Genomic DNA, 22,209 nt, shown 5'->3' on the forward strand with positions numbered 1-22,209 from the left:
ATACAAATCAGTTGCTTTCCTCTTTTGGCATCTAGCTGTGCAAATAGTTTGGGTTTTCTTTGTTCGGATTTGAAGATATCAAACGAGTCAAAACAACAAGTGTGAAAGAAGTTTATTTTTATATATTTTAGTAGAAAAGTAGTTCCAACAAAACCTAAAAGAGATAGGCAGATTATGAACCATACTCTATCAACATGCAAGATGCCAAGGTTAGAAGATGTATTTTGTATAGGTGAACTGACTCTAAAAGTATCAAGCAGGCCAGTCCTAATCATTTGGCAGGCACAGTTTCTCCTTGATCGGTAATGTAGTCTGCTTGTAATGACACTGTGTGAATGTATTCTTCCAACATGTCCGCCCATGTCTTAGAGCAGCCCAGGTTACTCATGCTACAGTCACTGATGCACAGGGTCACTCCCTTACCCAAGTGATTTACCATGTGAGGGTTTATTTCCTCCAGTTCTTCTTAATCATTTCACAGGAGGACCATTATGGGATACTTCTCAGATCTTTAAGAATCAACACTAGGCAGCTAAATGGATTCATTTTACAATCTATGTTCTGTGTTATAGAACATGTCTCTCCTCTGAGTGCACATACATTTACAACCAAAAGAGAGTTGCAATGTACAGCGAGTTGTTCAGACTACTTACATGTCTCATGTTTCTTTCCTCAGAATGTCTGATGGATTTATTTGGTTCCTGATGGTCACTATACATGTGATATGAGGGTGAAAGGAAACCTGGATGCTTTTATCACTCCCTGGATTGAAAACTCAACACCTATGACATGTTGACACCTGTGATCTCCCCTGGGCTCATCCCAAAATGCGTCCCTTTTTCCTATTTCAAAAGGTTTCCCCAGAGTAAACAGGACTTATTTTAACATCAGAAAATGGAGCCTTGATAGTTTATCATTCAAACTTCAGAGTGGAGTTATTTGAAGGCCTCGAAAAAGTGGATTGATGTTTCTATGTAGCGAGTGTGTGAGTGCAGTGCAGCCTTGGATCCATCGTGGAACCACCACAGTCCCCCCGGGCGCACAGCCTTCGGGCCGGAAGCGCTCAAAACCAGAAACTACTCTCTGGTGTTGCTGATCCAGCTCAGCCTGCTCTCCTTCGACCTCTTCGTCAACTCCTCCAGCGAGCTGCTGAGAACTGAACCCGCCACCATGCTGGTACTCTTCATGTAAGCCAGAATGACATCCTGTTTTTCAAACCATGTCCCAAGGGGGAATCTAGAAATACTACGCTTTGGTTCTTTCACTGAGTCATATGGAAATGATTTTAAAAACAGCACTATACTATGACAGTAAACTTGGAAATCTTTCTGATCCTGTCACTAATGTTCTCCTCTTTCCTTGCATGCTTTTCTCTCGACAGAATCCAGGACATATCAATCCTGTTCAACCTGATCATCATTCTGCTGATGCTGTTTAACACCTACGTGTTCCAGGTCGGCCTGGTGGCTGTATTACTGGAACGCTTTAGAGCTGCGCTAATGCTCTCTGCTCTCTATCTGACCTTCAGTATCATACTCCACTCCTGGCTCATGGTACGTGCTCTACTTGCACAAATAGGCAGAGATATATTATATGAAATGTATTATGAATGTTCGTTTTTTCATTACTGTATGAACCAAATAGTTTTTAATTTATGTATTTATGTCCAACTCATAAAAAGGCTGAAATTATATTGTTTAAAGAGAAACTTCTTAAGGAGGCAAAACCCACATACTTCATAAACTAATTAAACTATAAATAATGGAATAACTACATAAGAAAGGGAATTATTTTCCATCTCTTCTTGGAGAAGAGCAGCCCAACTCGCCAAGTTTCTCCTATCAGTCTTTTTTTAATGAGTTCATCCAAATAAACAGTGTTTTTCCTCCTTTTAAAAAGAAACATGTTATTTAAAGTTCAGACATTAAAATAACCATTAAATATTTCTGTATATTCTTTCCAGAACCTGCGTTGGATGAATACCAACAGATTTGTTTGGACAGACGGCCTTCAGGTGCTGTTTCTGGTCCAAAGAGCTGGTAAGATTATATTTTCATTTGTTATCTATAACGCCAAACAGATGGATTTATTTTGAACGCTTAATACTGTCCTTAGAGCTTTGTTAAGGATGTCAAAAATCTGCTTCTTTTAGAAGAAAGGAGCCACTGTCTATCACCTCGTATTTCTTTAGATTGACATTTAGTTGTATTTTCTCAATTTAAATAAAACAAAGGAAGCTATCAAGGCAGTACTCAGAGTAGAGCCTCTGGGCTTTTCTCCCAGCTGGATATAAGAAGGAGCTGAATGTCACTCTCAGAGCACAATTATTTAGAGTGAATGCTTTTAGATAAAACATAATTTGAAGTATTAAGTAAACCAAACCATCATTCCCCTCACTACTCACAAGTAACATTAAGTCACATTATTACTTAGTTTATATGCTCTATAAAGAAATCTCCCAACGTGCTCCAGGCAGAGATCTAACATCATCATGCGGGTGTAATTGTCATACACGTATAAGCTCATAAGTGGATAATTGGATTTATATTCTAGGTATTGTTATTAAGTATTAGAAAAGACTGTATCCATGTTTTTTTGTCTCTGTTTTGTCTGAGACCCACCCAGTTTGTGCATCACTGCTGAATCACAAAGATCCCAAAGTCTCTCATCATGAGCTTTCCTTCAGACACTGTAAACTCTGCTGGGCTGAGTTGTAAATGCTGGTGGGATTTTCACATTTCTCTGCGTCTACAATCACATTTGAGGTTTTAAGTGCCTTTAATCATTGTTCAAAGTCTACAACAGGAGCCACACACACTTGAGAATGGCTGATCAATTATGCAAACTCAAAAGCACCATTGAAATATTTATTTACACAACTGAACGTTTTTATGCAGTTGGGTGTTAATTTGGATGTTAAGTTATAATAATGATGTTGATGCAGATTTGTTTGAAACAATAACTGAAGTGATTCTCACGTTTTTGCAAGTTGATTCCCATGACAATATTTAAAGTTGATGCAGCGTTTGTTATAAGACAAGAGTTTACAGTAATGTAATTAATGTATGATTTGTTGTAATTGAGTTAAAAAGACAGGGCGACTGTGGCTGCGAGGGAGTGCGGTCGTCTTTCAACCAGAAGGTTGTGGGTTCGATCCCAGCCCATGCAGTCAACATGTCGATGTATCCTTGGGCAAGATACTTAACCCTGAGTTGCTCCCGATGGCATGGCCAACGGTGTGTGAATGTGTATGCATGTTAGTTCCTAGAGTAACATACACTGCTCTGTATGAATGGGTGTGAATGGGTGAACGACATGTAGTATGTAAAGCGCTTTGAGGGGTCTTAAAGACTGGATAAAGCGCTATAAGTCCATTTACCATTTACAAAACATTAGACTGAATATTGAAATAGAACAACTATACTGGCGTATTGGAAATTCAACTGTACTTTATTTGTTTTTTATTTACTGTTTTGGATGTGTTTAGCTGCTTAGTTGAGCATTGGATTAGTAATGCCTTCAGGAATTAAATATTTCCGAAGGCAGACATGTCAGCACCTGTAATTAACTAACCCCTAAGTCATCGCTGTTTATCAACAATTATTTTAATCCTCTCAGCCATTTCATAGCTCCGGATTTTTGAGTCTGATTCAGAGCTCCATGAAATTGAGTGTATTTTTGTTTTGGTGTTTTTGAACGATCATTTCTCCTCATATGTTTGTTCTTTCACAGCTTCAGTGCTGTATTACTACTTCTACAAGAGGACCACTGAGTATCTGGGCGACCCTCGCCTCTATGAGGATTCACCGTGGCTGCGAGAATTGTTCTCTCGGGTTAGACAGTGATCTCACCGTAAACAAATATTGGACGTAAAGATGCTTCAATAAAATACAGTTTGTAAATGGATTTCAGATGCTTTTAAAACAATCAAAACACAACATTACATTTCCAAAGTTTAAATAAAAAATACATTCCGGCCTGAATTCCTTTTTTGAACACATGCTTTTTAAGTCAATTCTACAGAAATTGTAGGCAAAATATATATTCCACTTTACATCGTCTTCCAGTGCAGGAAGGATTGTGCCAAAATCTGGTAAGACATTTCCGAACAACAATAAAAACAGCGTCTTATCAGGCTTTCTTTGCTGTTCAGTGAGATGATGATTAAAAGATCATCTCTTGATAGCAGTCACCAGATGCCCTTGTTCTTGTTTTATGTTAATATGTACTTTCTTTTTAAAAAGAATATATTGACCAAATTGAAGTTGTTTTATATACCTTTCAGACTTCTGTGTTGCTTGAGTTTATTTTTAATGTGGGTATTGGACTTGGTTGAACTTTATTATGGCCGGATACTAATCTGCACTCTCTGTAAGATCTTGGACTATCATGTGCATCTGAGCTGGCTGCATTTCATCTTCATAGGACGTGTAAAATACAATAAAAATGTTTTCTAAAATGTACTTGGTCATGTGATTTATGAGCTTGTTCCGAAGCATGACTGCAGATGAGAGAAGCGGAGCTGATCCTTCAGCTCACTGAGCTCTTTGAGGAGTGACTCCTTCTGCAGGTGGAACTGCAAACCAAGTCATGAGAAACGGTTTTTGTTATACTGTATGGGTGTTACTTTTTGATATATAAAACATAAAACATGTGATGGATATTTTTGTGAAATAAAAAAACATGGTGACAATGGCCTAGGTTTGTTTGTGTTTATTTTTTAATATTTAAAAAATTAAATATTTCTTCCTGACTCAGGGAGAAATCTAAAAGCTTTTTGTGTGCTGAGTTTTATTGTGCTAGTTTTAATTTGAATATTTATTTTTGAAGCAATATTGATAACTACCAATAAAATCAAAACAGTTCTAGCCCTACTTCTGAATTTAAAAATAAAAACACTCACCCGTGTTGCATACTTATAAAACTGCTCTGCCTCCTCTTGTCTGCCAGACTGAAAATATAAAGTGCATTCCATGGTTAGTTCAGGTCCCTGCAGCCTGCCTTGAAAAATGCAGTTGCAGGTATTAAAATGTGAGTGTGTGCTGAACTGTGTCCCCCGTCACAGCCTGAAGGGAAATAGGTCACACACTGTAGATGTATCCTTTGTTGGACCTTAAGCTGAATCCCTTCTCAAATTAAATCCAGCCTCACTGAACAATATGATAATGTCATGTGTGATTTGTGAGCAAAGCATCATGCTAAGGCTAAAGGATTCAAAAGATGTGCCCCCCATTTGTTTGAGTTGGGGCTATATTTCTTGGTGTCATGCATTGTATGTAGGAATGTAGACATAAAGGGAGGCAGAGCTTGAAATGGTACGGGGCCAGTGAGTGTCCCCATCACTCACCTTGAGGCAGATCAGAGAGAGGTAAGCCCACACTTCTGCGTTCTGAGTGTTCAGATGGTTGGCCTCGGTCAACGCTTCCTCAGCTACACACAGCTCCTCCAGCTGCACACACAAACACAACTAAGGATAACTTCCTCACAAAGTAAAAAAAAAACAGAGCATTCTTGTTAACATGAACTAACTATATAGTCCAGTGGAATAACATCAGGTCTTCACAGTAGAATTAGGACAGAACTTAAACCTCTCTGTGAGGATTTTTCACAAGTATTGCTGATGTTAACAGCCTTTAACATTGTGAAGTCACAAGATACAAGTACAATTGACTGCCTTTTTTAACTTTTAAAAAACTGAATTAAATGTGCATTTAATATACTTTCAGGTTTCTAGTCATTGGTCTGGAGGTAGAGTTTTACCCGGTAACAGGCGATGCCCAGGTTCAGCCAGGTCAGGCAGGACGGAGACTGCTCGCAGGCCTGCAGGTAGACCACTTTGGCTTGCTCAAACTAAACATAGAAAACACAACAACAAATAAAATATGTATTTACACTGTATTTGTTGTACTTAAACGTAATGATAATAATTGTGTTGTCTGCCTGTTATCTACAGCGCAATGATGTTATTACACATAGTTAATCACATTTAGGTATAGCAATAGAACATCAGCCCTATCATAACTTGTACACAAAAAGCCAATTGTTTCATAGCTTTTTCACCAATTTAGCTATCTCTGTCACGATTCTCATGTCATGTCACATTTCTATGTCTAGGTTTGGGTGTTTTTGCTGTTCTCTCTGTCATGTTTTCCTCCTGGGTTATTGTCTGGTACTTCTCCCTGTGTTTTTCCTCCCGTCGTTAGTTTCCCTGGTGTGTCTAGTTATCTGATTGTGTTCACCTGTGTCCCTTGTGTTTCTCCTCCCCTGCCCGGCTGTTTGTCGTCTTGTGATTACCCCTCTCTGTATTTAGTCTAGTCTCTTCCTGTGTTCAGTGTTGGTGCTTCTTTTGTTTGTGACCTAGTTCACCGTAGAGTGTTTTGTCTGTCCAAGTATAATTAAGTCCTTGAAATAAAGGTGTTATCAAGTGCTATCTGCGTTTGGGTCCTACCTGCTTCACTCTGCGTATCAGAAAGCACCAACCCAGAAATGGACCCAGCAGATCCGTTCGAGCTGGAATTATTGAATTTTTCCTTTTTTTTGGCTAACTGCTCGGATCGATGGAAGAGAGCACCCGTAGTTCAGCAACGAGAGGCTGTGTTGTCGGAGGCGCGCTAGATGGCTAGAGAGAAACCAGGTTTGGTGAAGTTCTTACCTGGCTGGATTTCAAAGATCCTCCCGGTGTGTGATTCCCGGCCTGCTAGCCCCAGGCATGCTAGCTCCCTGTCTCCCAATTCCCAACCTGGTACCATACGCCTCGCTGGGTTCCGTCTGAAGTCAACCCATTCTCCTGTCCAGGAGTCGTATTCTGGAACTCGTCTGGCTTATGGAGGTCCACGGAGTATTCAGGCGGCTGCTAAGAGAAGGAGTCGCAAGGCCAGGCTAGCAGCCCGAGCCCCAGCAGCCATGGTTCCGGCTACAGAACCGGCCCACACAGCCATGGTCCCGGCCCCAGTTCAGGCCCCAGCAGCCATGATTCCAGCCATGGTTCCGGCTTCAGTACCGGCCCCAGTAGCCATGGTCCTGACTCCAGTTTCGGCTCCAGGACTGGCTTACCGGCCGACGCCAGCTCCCCGAGTCCTGTCTGCGTACCGGCCAATTCCAGCACCTCGTCTCCTGTTGGCTCTCCAGCCGACGCCAGCTCCCCGAGGTCTGTCGGCGTACCGGCCGACTCCAGCACCTCGTCTCCTGCTGGCTCCCCAGCCGACGCCAGCTCCCCGAGTCTTGTCGGTGTACCGGCCGACTCAGCACCTCGTCTCCTGCTGGCTCTCCAGCCGACGACAATTCCCCGTGTCCTGTCAGCGTACCGACCGACACAAGTTCCTTCTCAAGACCCTTCTCCAGTTCCCTCTCAAGTCTCCTCTCCAGTTCCCTCTCAAGTCTCCTCTCGAGCTACCTCTCGAGTCACCTCTCAAGTCACCCCTCAAGTCCCCTCTCGAGTCTCCTCTTGAGTTCCCTCTCAAGTCCCCTCTCAAGTTCCTACTCGAGTCCCCTCTCAAGTTTCCTCTCAGGTCCCCTCTCAAGTCTCTTCTCGAGTCCCCTCTCGAGTCCCCTCTCGAGTCTCCTCTCGAGTCTCCTCTCAAGTTTCCTCTCGAGTCCCCTCTCGAGTCACCTCTCGAGTCTCCTCTCGAGTCTCCTCTCAAGTTTCCTCTCGAGTCCCCTTTCAAGTCACCTCTCGAGTCCCCTCTCGAGTCACCTCTCGAGTTCCCTCTCGAGACACCTCTCGAGTTCCCTCTCGAGTTCCCTCTCAAGCCCTCTCTCTCGAGTCCCCTCTCGAGTCACCTCTCGAGTCCCCTCTCAAGTCACCTCTCGAGTTCCCTCTCAAGTCACCTCTCGAGTCTCCGATCAAGTTCCCTCTCGAGATTCCTCTCAAGTCACCTCTCAAGTCAACTCTCAAGTTTCCTCTCGAGTTCCCACTCAAGTCCCTACTCAAGTGTCGTTGGAGGTTTCCGCTGGGGGTCCTGCCAACTCTATGTCCTGTGCCGTTGGAGGCCCCGCCGACTACTCTTCTGCCGGGGGTCCTGCCAACCCTGTGTCCTGTGCCGTTGGAGGCCCCGCCCACTACTCTTCTGCCGGGGGTCCTGCCAGCCCTATGTCCTGTGCCGTTGGAGGTCCCGCCGACTACTCGTCTGCCGGGGGTCCTGCCAGTCCTGTGTCCTGTGCCGTTGGAGGTCCCGCCGACTACTCTTCTGCCGGGGCTCCTGCCAACCCTATGTCCTGTGCCGTTGGAGGTCCCGCCGACTGCTCTCCTGCCGGGGGTCCTGCCGGCCCTGTGTCCTGTCCCGTTGGGGGTCCCGCCGACTACTCTTCTACCGGGGGTCCTGCCAACCCTATGTCCTGTGCCGTTGGAGGTCCTGCCAACTCCATGTCCTGTGCCGTTGGAGGTTCCGCCGACTGCTCTCCTGCCGGGGGTCCTGCCGGCCCTGTGTCCTCTTCCGTGGGGAATCTTGCCGACGCCTGTCCCACCGGCTCCGGATCCTGTCCGGTCGACACCGGCTCCTGCCCGGCATCCGGAGCTGTCCGGTCTTCGCCCTCGAGCCCGATCCCCTGAGTTCGCCCGCTGTGGTCTTCGCCCCTCCTCGAACTCTGCCTTGCCCCCGGGGCCATCCGCCCGAGAACCCCTTTTTGAACTCTGCCTTGCCCCCGGGCCGCCCGCCCGAGACCCCCTCCTCGAACTCTGCCCTGCCCCCGGGCCGTCCGCCCGAGAACTCCTCCTCGAACTCTGCCTTGCCCCCGGGCCGTCCGCCCGAGACGCCCTCTTCGAACTCTGCCTTGCCCTGGGCTGTCAGCCAAGGCCCGTCCTCCGGACCCCCTCCACCCACCCTGCTGGACGTTGTTGGATTTTTGTTTTGGTGTTTAGGGACGTCTAGAATCCGTCCCTTGAGGAGGGGGTTCTGTCACGATTCTCATGTCATGTCACATTTCTATGTCTAGGTTTGGGTGTTTTTGCTGTTCTCTCTGTCATGTTTTCCTACTGGGTTATTGTCTGGTACTTCTCCCTGTGTTTTTCCTCCTGTCGTTAGTTTCCCTGGTGTGTCTAGTTATCTGATTGTGTTCACCTGTGGCCCTTGTGTTTCTCCTCCCCTGCCTGGCTGTTTCTCGTCTTGTGATTACCCCTCCCTGTATTTAGTCTTGTCTCTTCCTGTGTTCAGTGTTGGTGCTTCTTTTGTTTGTGACCTAGTTCACCGTAGAGTGTTTTGTCTGTCCAAGTATAATTAAGTCCTTGAAATAAAGGTGTTATCAAGTGCTATCTGCGTTTGGGTCCTACCTGCTTCACTCTGCGTATCAATCTCTTTAAATCCTCATTACAGATTTCGGAGTTCCTAATTTTTCCTGGTGAAGTTTGTGGTATTTTCTTTAAAAACCAGGCTGATTCATGAACAGAGTAAACTGCCGGACTAATCAGAGAGCAGATCCAAATAATTTATTTGTGGAGTTTCCTTATTTGCAGATCATTTTTATGTTATAAATCTGTTTTTGTATTTTCTTTACATTAACAGAGTACACATTAACACAGAGATTATTTATCTGTTCACACACATATATATAGACAAATCTTCTATAAGAGCTCATGGTTGTGGCCCCAAAAACACTGCTCCGGAAGGTCGGAGATCTCCTCCTCACCATCGATGGCTGCTCCATCCACCCTTCCCCTGAGGTTCGCAGCCTGGGCGTCACTCTGGACTCTAGCCTCACCTTCAACTCCCACATCAGGTCGACTGTCAAAACTGCGTTCTTCCATTTTCGAAACATCTCCAGACTCCGGCCCTCTCTCCCCGACCCCGTTGCAGAAACATGAATTCATACATTCATCTCCTCACACCTGGACTACTGCAATGGAGTCCTGTTCGGGGTCACCAGCAAAGCCCTGGACAGGCTCCAGTACGTCCAGAACTCTGCAGCCAGGCTCCTCACCCGCACCAAGCCCGGGCAACACATTACCTCCACCCTCATCCACCTTCACTGGCTCCCGGTCAAGTCACGCATCCAGTACAAACTCCTCCTGCTAACTTACAAATCTCTCCACTCCCTAGCCCCTGCTTACATCTCTGACCTCCTTCAGCCCTACACCACCCTTCTCGTCAACTGCGGTCCTTCGACAACGGGCTGCTCTCCATCCAGCGCTCCAAGCTAAAAACCTTTGGCAACAGGGCTTTCAGTGTCGCAGCTCCCACCCTCTGGAATGCTATCCCCTCTGCTATCAGGAATGCCGACTCTCTGGACACTTTAAAAAAAAAAACTCAAACACCATCTGTTCACCCGGGCCTTTGGCCTCAGCTAAAATGCAGTACCTGCAGCAACCGGTCATTTATTTGTTCTAACCTGTGTATCCTTGTGACTATTATTATTTTTGTTGTTTTGTTTCCCATTGTAAAGCGTCCTTGGGTCTCTTGAAAGGCACTATAAAATGATTCTTATTATTTAATATCTGACCTTTCTCTGTTGGAGGTAGATGGAGCCCAGCTGGAGGAGGACCAGGTGGGGGTCTGAAGGCTGCTGCAGGAAGTTCAGGCTCCGCTCATAGCTCTGCTGGGCGTCACTGACCTCTCCCCGCAGATGGAGACAGTGACCATTCAGCGCCCACGCATCCACATCCTGTTCACCATGTATATGTATCATAAAATGGAAAAAAGTGCAAGTATGTCAAAATAGTACAATAGTTGAGTAGATGTTCTCTGTTACTTTCCACCACTGTGCAGAAAACACATTATACCATATTACAATATTTTTTTTTATAGCTACAAACAAAAAGGACATGGTTGAGGAAGTGTATAATTCCAAACTTAACAGAACAGTACAGAGGCAGTAAACCATCCGGTACATGTCACATTATCCACGTGGTGTTGCAGTAAATAGTTAGAGTTCAGTACCTGCTCTCTGTGGATCAGCACCTCCTGCAGGCTGGCTGCAGCACTGCAGTAGTCTCCTCTGAGCATCTGCAGCCGGGCCAGTTGGAAAAGATAGGAGCCGCTGCGACCCCCGTGTGAGCACAGCAGCTGCAGGGACAGAGCCTGCCCCGCCATCTGACCGCAGGAACACAGTGACAACTATAAGCAACTACAACTTTTTGTTTTCTTTAAAACTGTTCATTTGAGCAAGCCAATGAAAGACGACAGAAATGTGTAGTCTAAGAAAAAACTTGCAGATTATCATTGTTATATTGTCTTATTCTCATAATTAGTTTTGACTTCCAAAAGTCTTTCAAACAGCTTTCAACAGGTAACTCTGATTTTCCAGATATTAGAGCACCAATTGTGGTCATAAATCCCTATTGCAGCATAACACACTTAACTTGGGGACACACAATTTATTTACAGCAGTACTGCACACTGTTGTTGTTGTTGTTGTTGTTGTTGTTGTTGTTGTTGTTGTTGTTGTTGTTGTTGTTTAAACCACCAGCTGCTCAGTGTTTGTACCTGCAGGGCAGAGTGCTGCAGCAGGAACTGAACTGTCTCTGTGTAAATGGAGGAGGAGGGTTTAGCTGAAGCTGATCTGGAGCTGACACTCTGTACTGCAGGCTCTCCCTGCCCCTCTGGGCCCTGCTCTCCAGCCTCGAGGTCTGAAAGGAAATGAGGGTAACATTGTCAGGTAACATTAGCTGCCATTATCTTAAGGCTGAATGAGCGTATCAAAGTTACAGAAGATGAGACAAGTCCTATTTCTAAGTGAATGTGGCCAACAGAGTGTGTGTTTTACTTATATTTTGTATCTTATCATGTTAACATTTTCTTTTCTTAGTCACTGCTGGCACAGAAATAACACCAGAGTCCCATAGCATTTCTGCTTTTCTCTCCAAGAATAGCATTTACTCATGTGACGAGAGAAAATGACATTACACTCTTCTGTTGCCTCTGACCTTTCTTAACAGCAGGAGCCGGACATGCAGGCGGGGCCACGTCCTCCTCCTCTCGCTGGTCGTTATCTTTCTCGTTTTTCTCCTCCTTGTCTTGTTTCTCCTCCTCACTCTGTGTTTGCTCCTTTGCTTCTTTTGCCCTCAGCTGCTTTCTGGCCTCCACAAAAGCCCTCTCTGTCAGGATGGATTCGTTCTGGCTCTCATGAATCAACCCTGGAAAATATTCCCAGTACATGAAATGGGGCTGTACAATTCCCAGAGACCTTAAACACTCACAGCCGGGTCATTGAGGGTCATTTAGGGTCATTTAGGGTCATTTAGGGTCATTTAGGGTCAGAGGATATGAATGTTTTTCAACCAAAGATATTAATTGTTGATAATTCTCTAAATTTCATACATAGGCCTTTTTGATATGTTGTGGAGTCTTATTATTCTTATTTTTTCTTTTAGCTTTACAAAAAGCCTCTGAAACTCTGTTTTATTTTCACCAACACTACTGCACTGAAACAGACCAATACATTTGAAAAAAGATGATTTCCTCAGATATTTATATTTTTGTCATCGGTTTTTAAACTCCTAAGGAAGTGCAGCGTTTGTACTTATTGCTGTTTTGAGATTAAGAATGGGTGGGGGAATAATATTCATACATAATTTCATTTAAAGAGAATCCATCATACTGGGAATATACAAAACTGACATGCTGATAACAAAGGTTTAAGATACTTTGTGTATAGACTTTATAAAATGTGTCAGAAGGGATATTGTGTACGGTATGTGTTCACAGGGTAAGGCAAGGCAAGTTTATTTATATAGCACTTTTCAACACAAGGCAATTCAAAGTCTTTACAAAAATGAAACACATTAAGAGCATTAAACACATTAGGGTAAACAGCAGTGAGTAGGGAAACAGACTATAATCTCACCCAGCAGCGTCCATGCCACCACACTGTGTGGGTCTAAGCTGGCAGCTCTCTCCAGGAAGATCTGAGCCTCCTCGTGATGCTCAGACATCGCTGCCAAGACCCCACACATCATCAGGCTGGGGAAACACACACAGGCTTTCAGTGTTAATACCTTTTTTATCCACATCACACTGTTCAAACATAACCATTGAGTCACCTTCAGTATATACAATATAAACAGTAGCTGCATGGTGGAGGACGGTGAAGTGGGAGTGGTGTCCGGTTACAGATTTGAAATCGACACATGACGATTTTATTCCCAATAATAGAAAAATAATTATCATAAAAATAATACACTTAAGATTTTAGTATTGAGCTCATGGCTCCTCTTAATATGTAATTGTTCATTCTTATAAAGCAGAAATCATTTGTTCACCTTCTCTTGTAAATAATAATTCACTTTTTCTACAGATATTTTTTGTTGAGGGTTTCTCACCTTGGTTGGTGCGCCTGCTGGATGGCAACAGCGTCATGGAAACACTCTCTAGCCTTCATGTAGTCTCCAGTCCTCATGTAGAGGCTTCCCCACTCAAATGTGTGGGATGGGTCACCGGGATGCCTCACCACCAGCTAGAGGAAAATAAGAGTGAATACATGCATTTTGATTTTATACCTTTATGCCTTTATATATACAGTCTATGCTGAACACCCTGCTCGGTCTCGTTTTTATACATCTTGTCATGAGTATAGTATACAGTTTTAAAAAAAAGGAAGTTATTTTCCTAATTTACTGTAAATTAAGTGCTTAAGTATCATGAGTATGCTCTGGTACCTCTTGGTAGTACTGAACAGCCTGCTGATAATCCCCAGTTAGCTGAGCCTCTCTGGAAAAATGTCTGAGCTGAGAAGAACTCAACTGCATCTCATCCGGGGAGTCATCATTGATGTCATTGGAATAAATCTGGAGAGAAGGAGAAGAGAAAATAAATATATAATGTACAGTTCATAAACACATATACTATAGTATTTATATACTATATGTGATGTGTGTGTGTGTGTGTGTGTGTGTGTGTGTGTATGTGTGTGTGTGTGTGTGTGTGTGTGTGTGTGTGTTACCTTGTTGAGAGCTGTGTGCATCTCGTCCACCAGGTACACGTAGAGCTGGCTGACAAAAGCCTTCAGCTCCTGAGGGTCAGTGAATGGTTCTGTCCTCTGCATTTTGTCTCGTACAATCCTCACCACTGCATGCTACACACACACACACACACACACACACACACACACACACACACACACACAACACACACACACACACACACACACACACACACACACACACACACACACACACACACACACACACACACACACACACACCATCACACACACACACACACACACCACACACCACACACACACACACACACACACACACACACCACACACACACACACACACACACACACAAGTGTCAAAACCTAAGGGGCTACGGATCCAGAAATCAATTTTCCTCCACCAGGGATGTGTGCAGTTGTTCTGACCTTCAACTGTTCCTTAAAAGCAAAGTATCTCCCAGAGACATTGAGTGACCCCATCAGCTGAACCATCATCTGCTCCCGGCTGCTGCCTTCAGGCGCCTTGCATCTCGATCCGAACAATTCCTCATGTTGATCAGAAACATGGGTCACCACGCTGCCTACCTGCCTGTGAAAGTCCAGCACTGCCTGAAAGAGCACAGAATCATGAAGAGAGTTCAGCAAGTAAACTGATCTCCACTTCTGTGTGTTTTTACTTGTGTCTGTGTGTGCATGTATACAAGCTGTAAACCCAATAAATGCTTTACTCTCTCTGCTCTGCTATGACCCGGTGGAAGTGGAGATCTGGGTGGAATCAATGCTTTCACCCTGCAGGAAATAGAGACACATCTCAGAATTCGTGTTCAACATAAAGTCAAAGTCAACTTTATTGACAATCTTCCAGTTTGTGTGTACAGACAAAGAGATCAAAATACCGTTTCCCACAATCCCGAATATAAAAACAAATGTGTATAAATATGTAAAAAATATGTGTGCAAATATGTATATATATATATATATATACACAGTCAAGACACATTCTTACATGTGGACACATTAATACCTAAATAAAAACACAACAATCAATATGTAAATAACAGTCACTTCAATATTATGAGAATGTACATTAGTGCAAGATTGTCCCAAGGGGTAACAGCCAAATGTAATAGACCATAGAGCGCCATCGGATGGAATTCTGTCATATTAGAAATGTTGCCTTTAAACGAGTAGAAGACACGTTTACATGTCAAATAAATGTCTCAGTAACCAGGAGACCCTTATTCTTACATTACATGTTACTTGTTAGACGCTTTTACTCAAAGCGACTGACTCAATACTGTGGGCAATCCCCTCAGGAGCAATTTTGGTGGTGAAGTGTCTTGCCCAAGGACACGCCCAGATGCTGGGATACAGTGGGTATCAAGGTGAAATTGAACCGGTGCTTCTCTGATCTGAAGATGAGCTCACTTATCCACCAAGCCACACTCTCCCTATTATTTAAGACCTTACCTTCTAGAGAGCTCCTCTGACGATGTTTTGGGTACCAGCGGTTTCTCCAAGGCTATATCAATGATAATATAGGTTCTGGCCTCCAAATACATCTGTCACAAACAATTCAACTGGATAAAGATGCAGTAGATTACAGTATTAAGCATTCATGTTAGGAGTTTGTATTGCTGCTGCTCTAACTGGATCTATGCTGCAACAACGACAGTTTGAAAAAAATGGTGCTTTCTGTATAATACAGTACAGAGTTGTGATGCTGTTAGTTGAAGCTTACATTTCCCTCCAAAATGACGTGGGATTCAGTTTCAGCCAAAGTGTCGGCCACGCCGTCGGCTGCAGCCGTCCTGCTCTGATTACCAGGTTGCTGACATAATAAAAACAGGCTACATTAGGGCCCAACCTTCACAAACACCACCTGGACGTAAAGTTTTAAAAGTTACATTTTGGTGCTAACTAAATGCTGAAATCCTGTTACAAAAAATGACTTTTCTTACTCTACATGTCCTATATGATTATCTTAATTAAAGTTTTATATCAAATGTTATCTCTCCTGACCATCACAACCTTGCTGACCTTTTTGGCCGGCTCCTTGGAATCCTTCGCTCCCCTCCCATCAGAGTTCCTGCCTGCTTTGGCCTTGTGGGAGCCTGCAGCGGAGGCAGCACGAGCTTGGCGCTGATTGGCTGCAGCCTTGGCCTGCTCCTTTAACACACTGACACTCCGCTTGGCCTTTAAGATCAATGACAAACTCACTTTAATAGAGAAACAACAGTACATTCCACCATGGTACCAAGGTTATTTACTACACCGTATACATTAAAGTATTTTGTGACTATTTGAGTGACCTTTTTCAGCAACTCAGCCTCGGAGAAGGGAAGTATACTGTATGCTCCCCGGATGCGGCTGACTCCAGGATACAGCAGCCGTCCCATGTCCACATACGCAATTCCATGGAAGGGGATCTCTTGGGCCTCCTCTGCTAGCTAAATGAACACACACACACACACACACACACACACACACACACACACACACACACACACACACACACACACACACACACACACACACACACACACACACACACACACACACACACACACACACACACACACACACACACACACACACACACACACACAGGCTGGACAGTTGACACATGATCAATACAGTAGAGACAGAGAGGGGAGACATTTCTGAAGTGAACCTTTGATATCACAGCCATCTCACCGTCTTGTTCTCTGCTGCCTTTGTCATGGGAGCCAAAGACCTCGTAATCTCCAGCGGCCACAGTCTGCTCTCAGTGATCTTCTGCCGCAGCCTGAACATCGATACACATACTTTTCAGATATTTTTCTACCTTTATCCTTCTCTGTATTTTCAGGGACAGGTTGTCCGAAAGGCTATAAGACTGTTGAAGTCCAACTACTCACATATTGTATTTTACACATTTATATATCATTATAGTTCACAGTATTTATTCAAATGTACAGTGTTTAATTTGAACTCTGCTTCATCTTATTCTATTTTATATGTATACATGTTTCTTAATCTGCAACTTACTTGCACCATTATGTCTATTACACTATTTGATTTCACTTTTTTTAAACTGCATGTTAAGTATATTGTATGTTGCTTTGTTGGAGATTTAGGTTTTTCATTTTCAGATCAGACAACTTCCAGAATACCTTTCCCCTTGGCCTAGATTGTCCAACTAATAATTAACTTTTCTTCTCCAGTATAATCTCTTTATGGTTATTGCCAACAGGTAGCATTATGATCAGAATGGAGCAGTGAGTTGTGTGTTTGGCTGACCTGGTAGTTCCTCCTGCATCCAGGAAGCAGCACATCTCAGTGTCCCAGCTCACCCTGCTCTTAGTGGACTCGGACTCATCACGAAACTCCCGGTCCTGTAGGAACATTCAGAACAGAAGTGTGACTGACCCTGTAACTGAGCCTGCTTCCATGCTCAATTATCTAATTTGAGATGTTTCAATCTATAGTAATACAAACGCTACCCTATGTCTAATTTACTTTTTATATTTTAGTATTCTTAATACACTTCTAATATCAGTAGTCACTAGCCAAGCCTGTGTCCCTTATTATTCTCTTTTACTTCAAAGTCTGGTTATATCTAAAAAATGAATAATATGAAATCCCTCACTTTCAGGCATTTCCATGTTTTGAAAGTTACATTAATGTGCCATTCTGCTAAATCAATGTGCATTGCAGCTGACACAATCTGCAACACAACTAGCTTTGTGGTTACCTCTAAGCCAGTCAGCTGGCCGTCCTCCTGTTCAAAGTGCTCTTCCTTGGAAAAGACAGCAGGCAGGAAGTGATTCCCCGGACCAGCAGCGCTAGATGGGGCCTCTTCTTCTGTCGGCCCGTTTCCTCCCTCTGTCCCCCTGCCTTCAGCTGCCCCTCACAGAACACCAGCACCTGATCTTTCTGGGAGTCAGAGAAACCATAGAGTCGTTATATTAAAATGTGTCGCCCTTGAAAGGTTCAGATTTGATCTTGGTCTGAACTGGGCAGCATGGGTTTCATTTTGGTCGAACACTGCTAGTACCATTGTGCACCATGACACTCTTATAGATAAGATATTCCTACCTTTTTTTTCGAGGACAGCTACACTTAAAAGTTACAGACTGAATATTATACAAAGGTAATTGGTTCTGGTCATTAAAATAGCTTAAAGGAGTTACATGAGGATCAAAGAGTAACACCTGTGCAGTCAGCGGGACCTCCATGGCAGCAGTGTATGTGCAGGGAGGGGGGTTGGGGCCAGACTGCAACGTCCACGGCTCAGGGATGGAGAAGGCTGTCTCCATGGTTACCCTCAGCAGGTTGGAGCCTGAGAGTTCAGTCTCAGACAGCAATGGATCCGTCACACTGACATACACATCCAAGGTCGGTTGCTAAAAAAGTTGAAATTATGAGGCACATTTTTTTAATATATTGTTTCATCACATTGTCTGAAAATAGCATTTTTCGAATTAAAGATCTGACATAATGTGGACTAAGATTAGTGCTTTGGCAGGGCAACTTTTCTGTTCATCATTGATACCCAAGAAGACTTCATGAAAATCTAATTCCCAGCCATTCTGTTGCATAAGTACAGTAAGTGGTCTAATTACCATTTCATCTTGAATCAAAGTGGTTTTCATCGTGTGCAGGCTTTTTTTTAGGAATAACTATTGGTACTTGTTATTATGTTTATAAAGTGCATCCTTATAGGCCAAATGTCCACATGGTGGAGGTACCTGCACTGCAGCCCACTGAAACCAAGTGTGATCAGAGACTGTGGCATTGGAATGCTATGAGAGCTATTCAATATGACAGATCAAAGATGTCCCTTGATTAGATATTCACCCTGTAGCTGTCCTAGCTCTAGTGAGTTGATGGGATTACCTGACTCCTCGACTTTGGGATGACTTGGTTGGCCAACTGCTTGTGTCTGTCCCTACATGCTGCCTCCACATTCAGGCTGCTCTGTGATTGTAGAACATTCACTGATTAACACATCTGGAAGAAACAACTACCGTCTATTTAACGTCTCATCCATTCATTCTCCAGACTAACTCAACAAAAGTTTGGTGATAATGTGAAATAGTTTATCACCATATATTAACATTTAAAACACACACTAAATAAAATACTTAACTCTTATTAAGTTCGACAAAATTAAAGACAGAACCTAGAAAAAAAAGAAATGTGCCCTTAGTGCATAAGAGAATGTCACATCTCGGATATTTAAAGAAGCAATGACCCTGTCTGACAATAGATGAATGATATTATTAAAAAGTGATTAACCAATGGACCTTTGAGCCAATGTCCTGGGAAGAAGCTTTGGCTGAGGGGCTGTACACTGGATTCAGTGGAACTGTGGACGAAAAGCTGCACTGACCTGAAGACAGAAGAGAACACCATGATCCAGCAGTGAGTGTTGCCCTGTACAGAACGCCCTATGAAGTAAGTTTCCTTTTTTGTGTACCTTGTAGCAGCGGCAGCAGGTCCACCACAGCTTGGCCCAGCACGGCTGTTTTCGCCTCAGCTTTCTTCTCCTCAGGCAGGACCTCTCTCACTGTCACTGACCACAACAACACCATTAAACAGAGCTGTGAGAACTGATACAGGTGTGGAAACTTCAGGAATATCTCTGTGCTACTTCAACAGTAAGCACACTACCACCAGTGTTATGGCAATGACAGTTTAAGCAGCTTGTCAGTCTTTACTCCATTTTCTGGCAGGGATTCCAACTTGAAGTTGGTTTATTTTGCATGTTGGTCATAAAATGTAAGTTTCATCTTTAGTGTTGGTACAAATATTAACAAACTAAACTGCATTAAATCACCAGTTTGTGTAGTAAAATGTATTTGAATCTAGGTCACAATCCTCAGTTTTGTAAATATATTACAAATAATCAACATTTTATTTTACAAAATGTCAGCTGCACATGTTTAAGGACAGAAATACGAGACCTTTTCTGTGGTAAAATAACAATTCATCACCTTTGTAAAAGCAGCCTAAATCTAGCTTTGGCTTTTAAGAAGACGCTGGAGATTAAAACAACAAGAGTTAACAAAAGTTGAAAGAAGCGAAGGTGTGCGACCAGATGTTTAGATATTTCAGTGTATCAGATATCAAGAGACAGAACAACACTTTTAAACTCAACTTACATATGATGGGTTTATGGGCGAGGTCACTGAGAGCCTGAGTGTTATTGGAACAGTGAAAGCTGCAGGTAAAGTCATAATCAACACGCTGCTCCACCGGGTCGACCTGCTTCCTGTCTGACTCTCCCAGCACATTTCCATCCACCTGAACCTGCAGAAAACTCTGGAAGCCGTCTGTCTTTTTTCCTTGCTGAAAAGAGAAGACAGGATAAGTCACACTTATAACTGTAAATATGCTGATGATATGGCTCATGTCAGCCTTCTAAAGGAAGGGGAAAGTCTGTAAAATAATTGAGTAACATCTTCCAGAACAGGTGTCAGTAAAATACTAAATGTTTTGAACTTAATTTAAGATTATATATAGATTGTTTAAAAAAAAAATGCTATGCAAAGGATAAATGTTGATTCTCATAACTTGAAACAGAGTCTAACGTCAAAATTAAGTGTTTCTAAAATGTGGCATTTGCCATGTTTACCAAGTGAATTTTGTGAGTAAATTCCTCCATTAGTGAATGTAATGCAATATGTATTTACAATAACAGTCTTACCTCATATTAGAGCCAAACTGAACCAACAGATAAAGGTAACTCTTGTTCAATATTTGAGCAATATAACATTACACGCCTTGCTTTCAACCTAAGGTGATAACAATCAGTAAGACGGGGTTAACGTTCAGTTTTTGGGTTTAGTAAACCGTAGCTGAAATAAAAGGTTAAATGCACATTTATAAACTCTGTTGGCTAAGCACATTTCTGTCGTTGTAGCCGTTTGTAAGTTAGCTAACGTGACGTGAGTAAGTTTACGTTAACAAACATGTGTGAGGTGCTTTACTTTTTTATATGTTTAGTTAATTGGAAAGAGCTTACCAGGTTATTTCCACGGATGACAGTTATTTTTATATTTGTAAAGCCCGTTTCTGCAGTATCTCCTGTCGTCTCCATTGTGACTAATGATAGATACTTTAGCTCCTGTTTTTGGTTGATCTTTTCCTTGGATACACAGAATTCCGTTTCCTTGGCAACTGCGCTACACATGGTGGTGCATTAAGGTAGAGCCTTGAAATATCGGACGTTGGAAAACACTTCTTAAATAAAGGGGACAAATCTCAAGCACGCTGTTTCACTTACAGTGGTAAATGTGTATAATATTTGTACATATTGCAGTGCGTTTCAACTCGGCCTACAATACATTTATTCCCGTTAGGTAAACGGACTCTTTTGGAATACTTTTGTCAAAACAAAACAATAAAACCAAATGTATTCTTCAGATATTTATTTTTGTAGTGTAGATATGTATCCTATATATGCACAGTGTATTTGTTGTACTCATATGTAATGCCTGATAACCTAGTTCTAACTATTTTGGATCAATAAACATACGTATTAAACTAAATAACTGATTTGTTTTAATCGTTGTCCCCAGCAGGCCTCCGCCACAGAGGGGGCACTGCAGCTCAGAGTGAGCGCTCCTTATCCGCCGTTACATTTGTAGGCACAGCTAACTACTTCCGGAAGTGTATTATCAATGATTTTGCCACTTGTCTGAGATTAAAACACTTCTCTTGTGTTTGTCTTTTGTTGTTGTCAAAAATGTCGTACAACTACGTGGTAACAGCCCAGAAACCTACTGCGGTGAACGCCTGCGTCACAGGTAAGTCTCCGCGGGTTGTTGTTTTTCTCAGGGCTGCATGAACATTCGCCACCTGCGTGCTAGCTGAGCTCCCGCGCTGCAAATACAGAGGTCCAGACGGGCCTGTAGCAGCCGATAGCTGGTGTTTTGCTAAGTCAAATGTTTACTTGCTTGTCTAGGCATACTTTTATGCATGCAAGTCATGACACATACTCCTTTATGTGTTTATATAACCTATGTTCTTGCGCACACATGGCCCGGTTCAACATGTCGTTGGTTCTTGGTTTGGATCCGACGTTAGCTGTTGTTGTGTCGCGTTTGGTTTCCCCAGATCATAATGTGTCTTCCTCTGCTGACCCACATTATCATACATAAGCACAGTTAGTGAACTGTGCGAGAAACATGCAGGCAGAAGGTGTTTATCTGCCTGCTCGTCTGACAAATAGTTTATCTTGTTATTAGAAAGCTGGCGTCGTCGTTAGATCTAACGTACATGGGCCATACGATAAGATACTGATGCTGAAACTGACATTTGAGGTTGTAGTATTAATTGAATCACCTCACAT

General features: G+C 43.1%; 3 protein-coding genes across 3 annotated transcripts in view; 2 read left to right on the forward strand and 1 right to left on the reverse strand.

Annotated features, from left to right (window-relative positions):
• Nucleotides 1-738: 738 nt before the first annotated feature.
• On the forward strand, nucleotides 739-3,933 carry LOC117549237 (transmembrane protein 138-like). The gene is made up of 4 exons (XM_034220945.1): nucleotides 739-1,187; nucleotides 1,382-1,553; nucleotides 1,964-2,039; nucleotides 3,733-3,933. The coding sequence occupies exons 1-4, from the start codon at nucleotides 1,171-1,173 to the stop codon at nucleotides 3,843-3,845; spliced, it is 378 nt and encodes a 125-aa protein (XP_034076836.1). The 5' UTR covers nucleotides 739-1,170; the 3' UTR covers nucleotides 3,846-3,933.
• cfap70 (cilia and flagella associated protein 70) lies at nucleotides 3,884-21,155 on the reverse strand. Its single transcript, XM_034221253.1, is given in 28 exon segments — nucleotides 3,884-4,576; nucleotides 4,904-4,951; nucleotides 5,348-5,449; nucleotides 5,761-5,850; nucleotides 10,432-10,593; nucleotides 10,869-11,021; nucleotides 11,415-11,557; nucleotides 11,855-12,064; nucleotides 12,775-12,890; nucleotides 13,250-13,383; nucleotides 13,586-13,714; nucleotides 13,870-14,001; nucleotides 14,295-14,477; nucleotides 14,597-14,657; nucleotides 15,339-15,430; nucleotides 15,610-15,699; nucleotides 15,909-16,064; nucleotides 16,181-16,318; nucleotides 16,566-16,656; nucleotides 17,151-17,245; nucleotides 17,605-17,687; nucleotides 17,690-17,786; nucleotides 18,065-18,256; nucleotides 18,750-18,830; nucleotides 19,160-19,245; nucleotides 19,333-19,428; nucleotides 20,018-20,204; nucleotides 20,881-21,155. Coding segments are annotated over 28 exon segments (3,414 nt in total). The 5' UTR covers nucleotides 21,049-21,155; the 3' UTR covers nucleotides 3,884-4,477.
• Nucleotides 21,156-21,479: 324 nt separating this feature from the next.
• ddb1 (damage-specific DNA binding protein 1) overlaps nucleotides 21,480-22,209 on the forward strand; it is a 49,008-nt gene continuing 48,278 nt past the window's right edge. Inside the window, exon 1 of the mRNA XM_034221211.1 lies at nucleotides 21,480-21,664. Coding sequence (XP_034077102.1) covers nucleotides 21,604-21,664 — 61 coding nt within the window. The 5' untranslated portion in view covers nucleotides 21,480-21,603. The remainder of the gene's footprint in view (nucleotides 21,665-22,209) is intronic.

The sequence above is a fragment of the Gymnodraco acuticeps genome, unplaced genomic scaffold (assembly GCF_902827175.1).
Source record: "Gymnodraco acuticeps unplaced genomic scaffold, fGymAcu1.1, whole genome shotgun sequence".
Taxonomy (NCBI): domain Eukaryota; kingdom Metazoa; phylum Chordata; class Actinopteri; order Perciformes; family Bathydraconidae; genus Gymnodraco; species Gymnodraco acuticeps.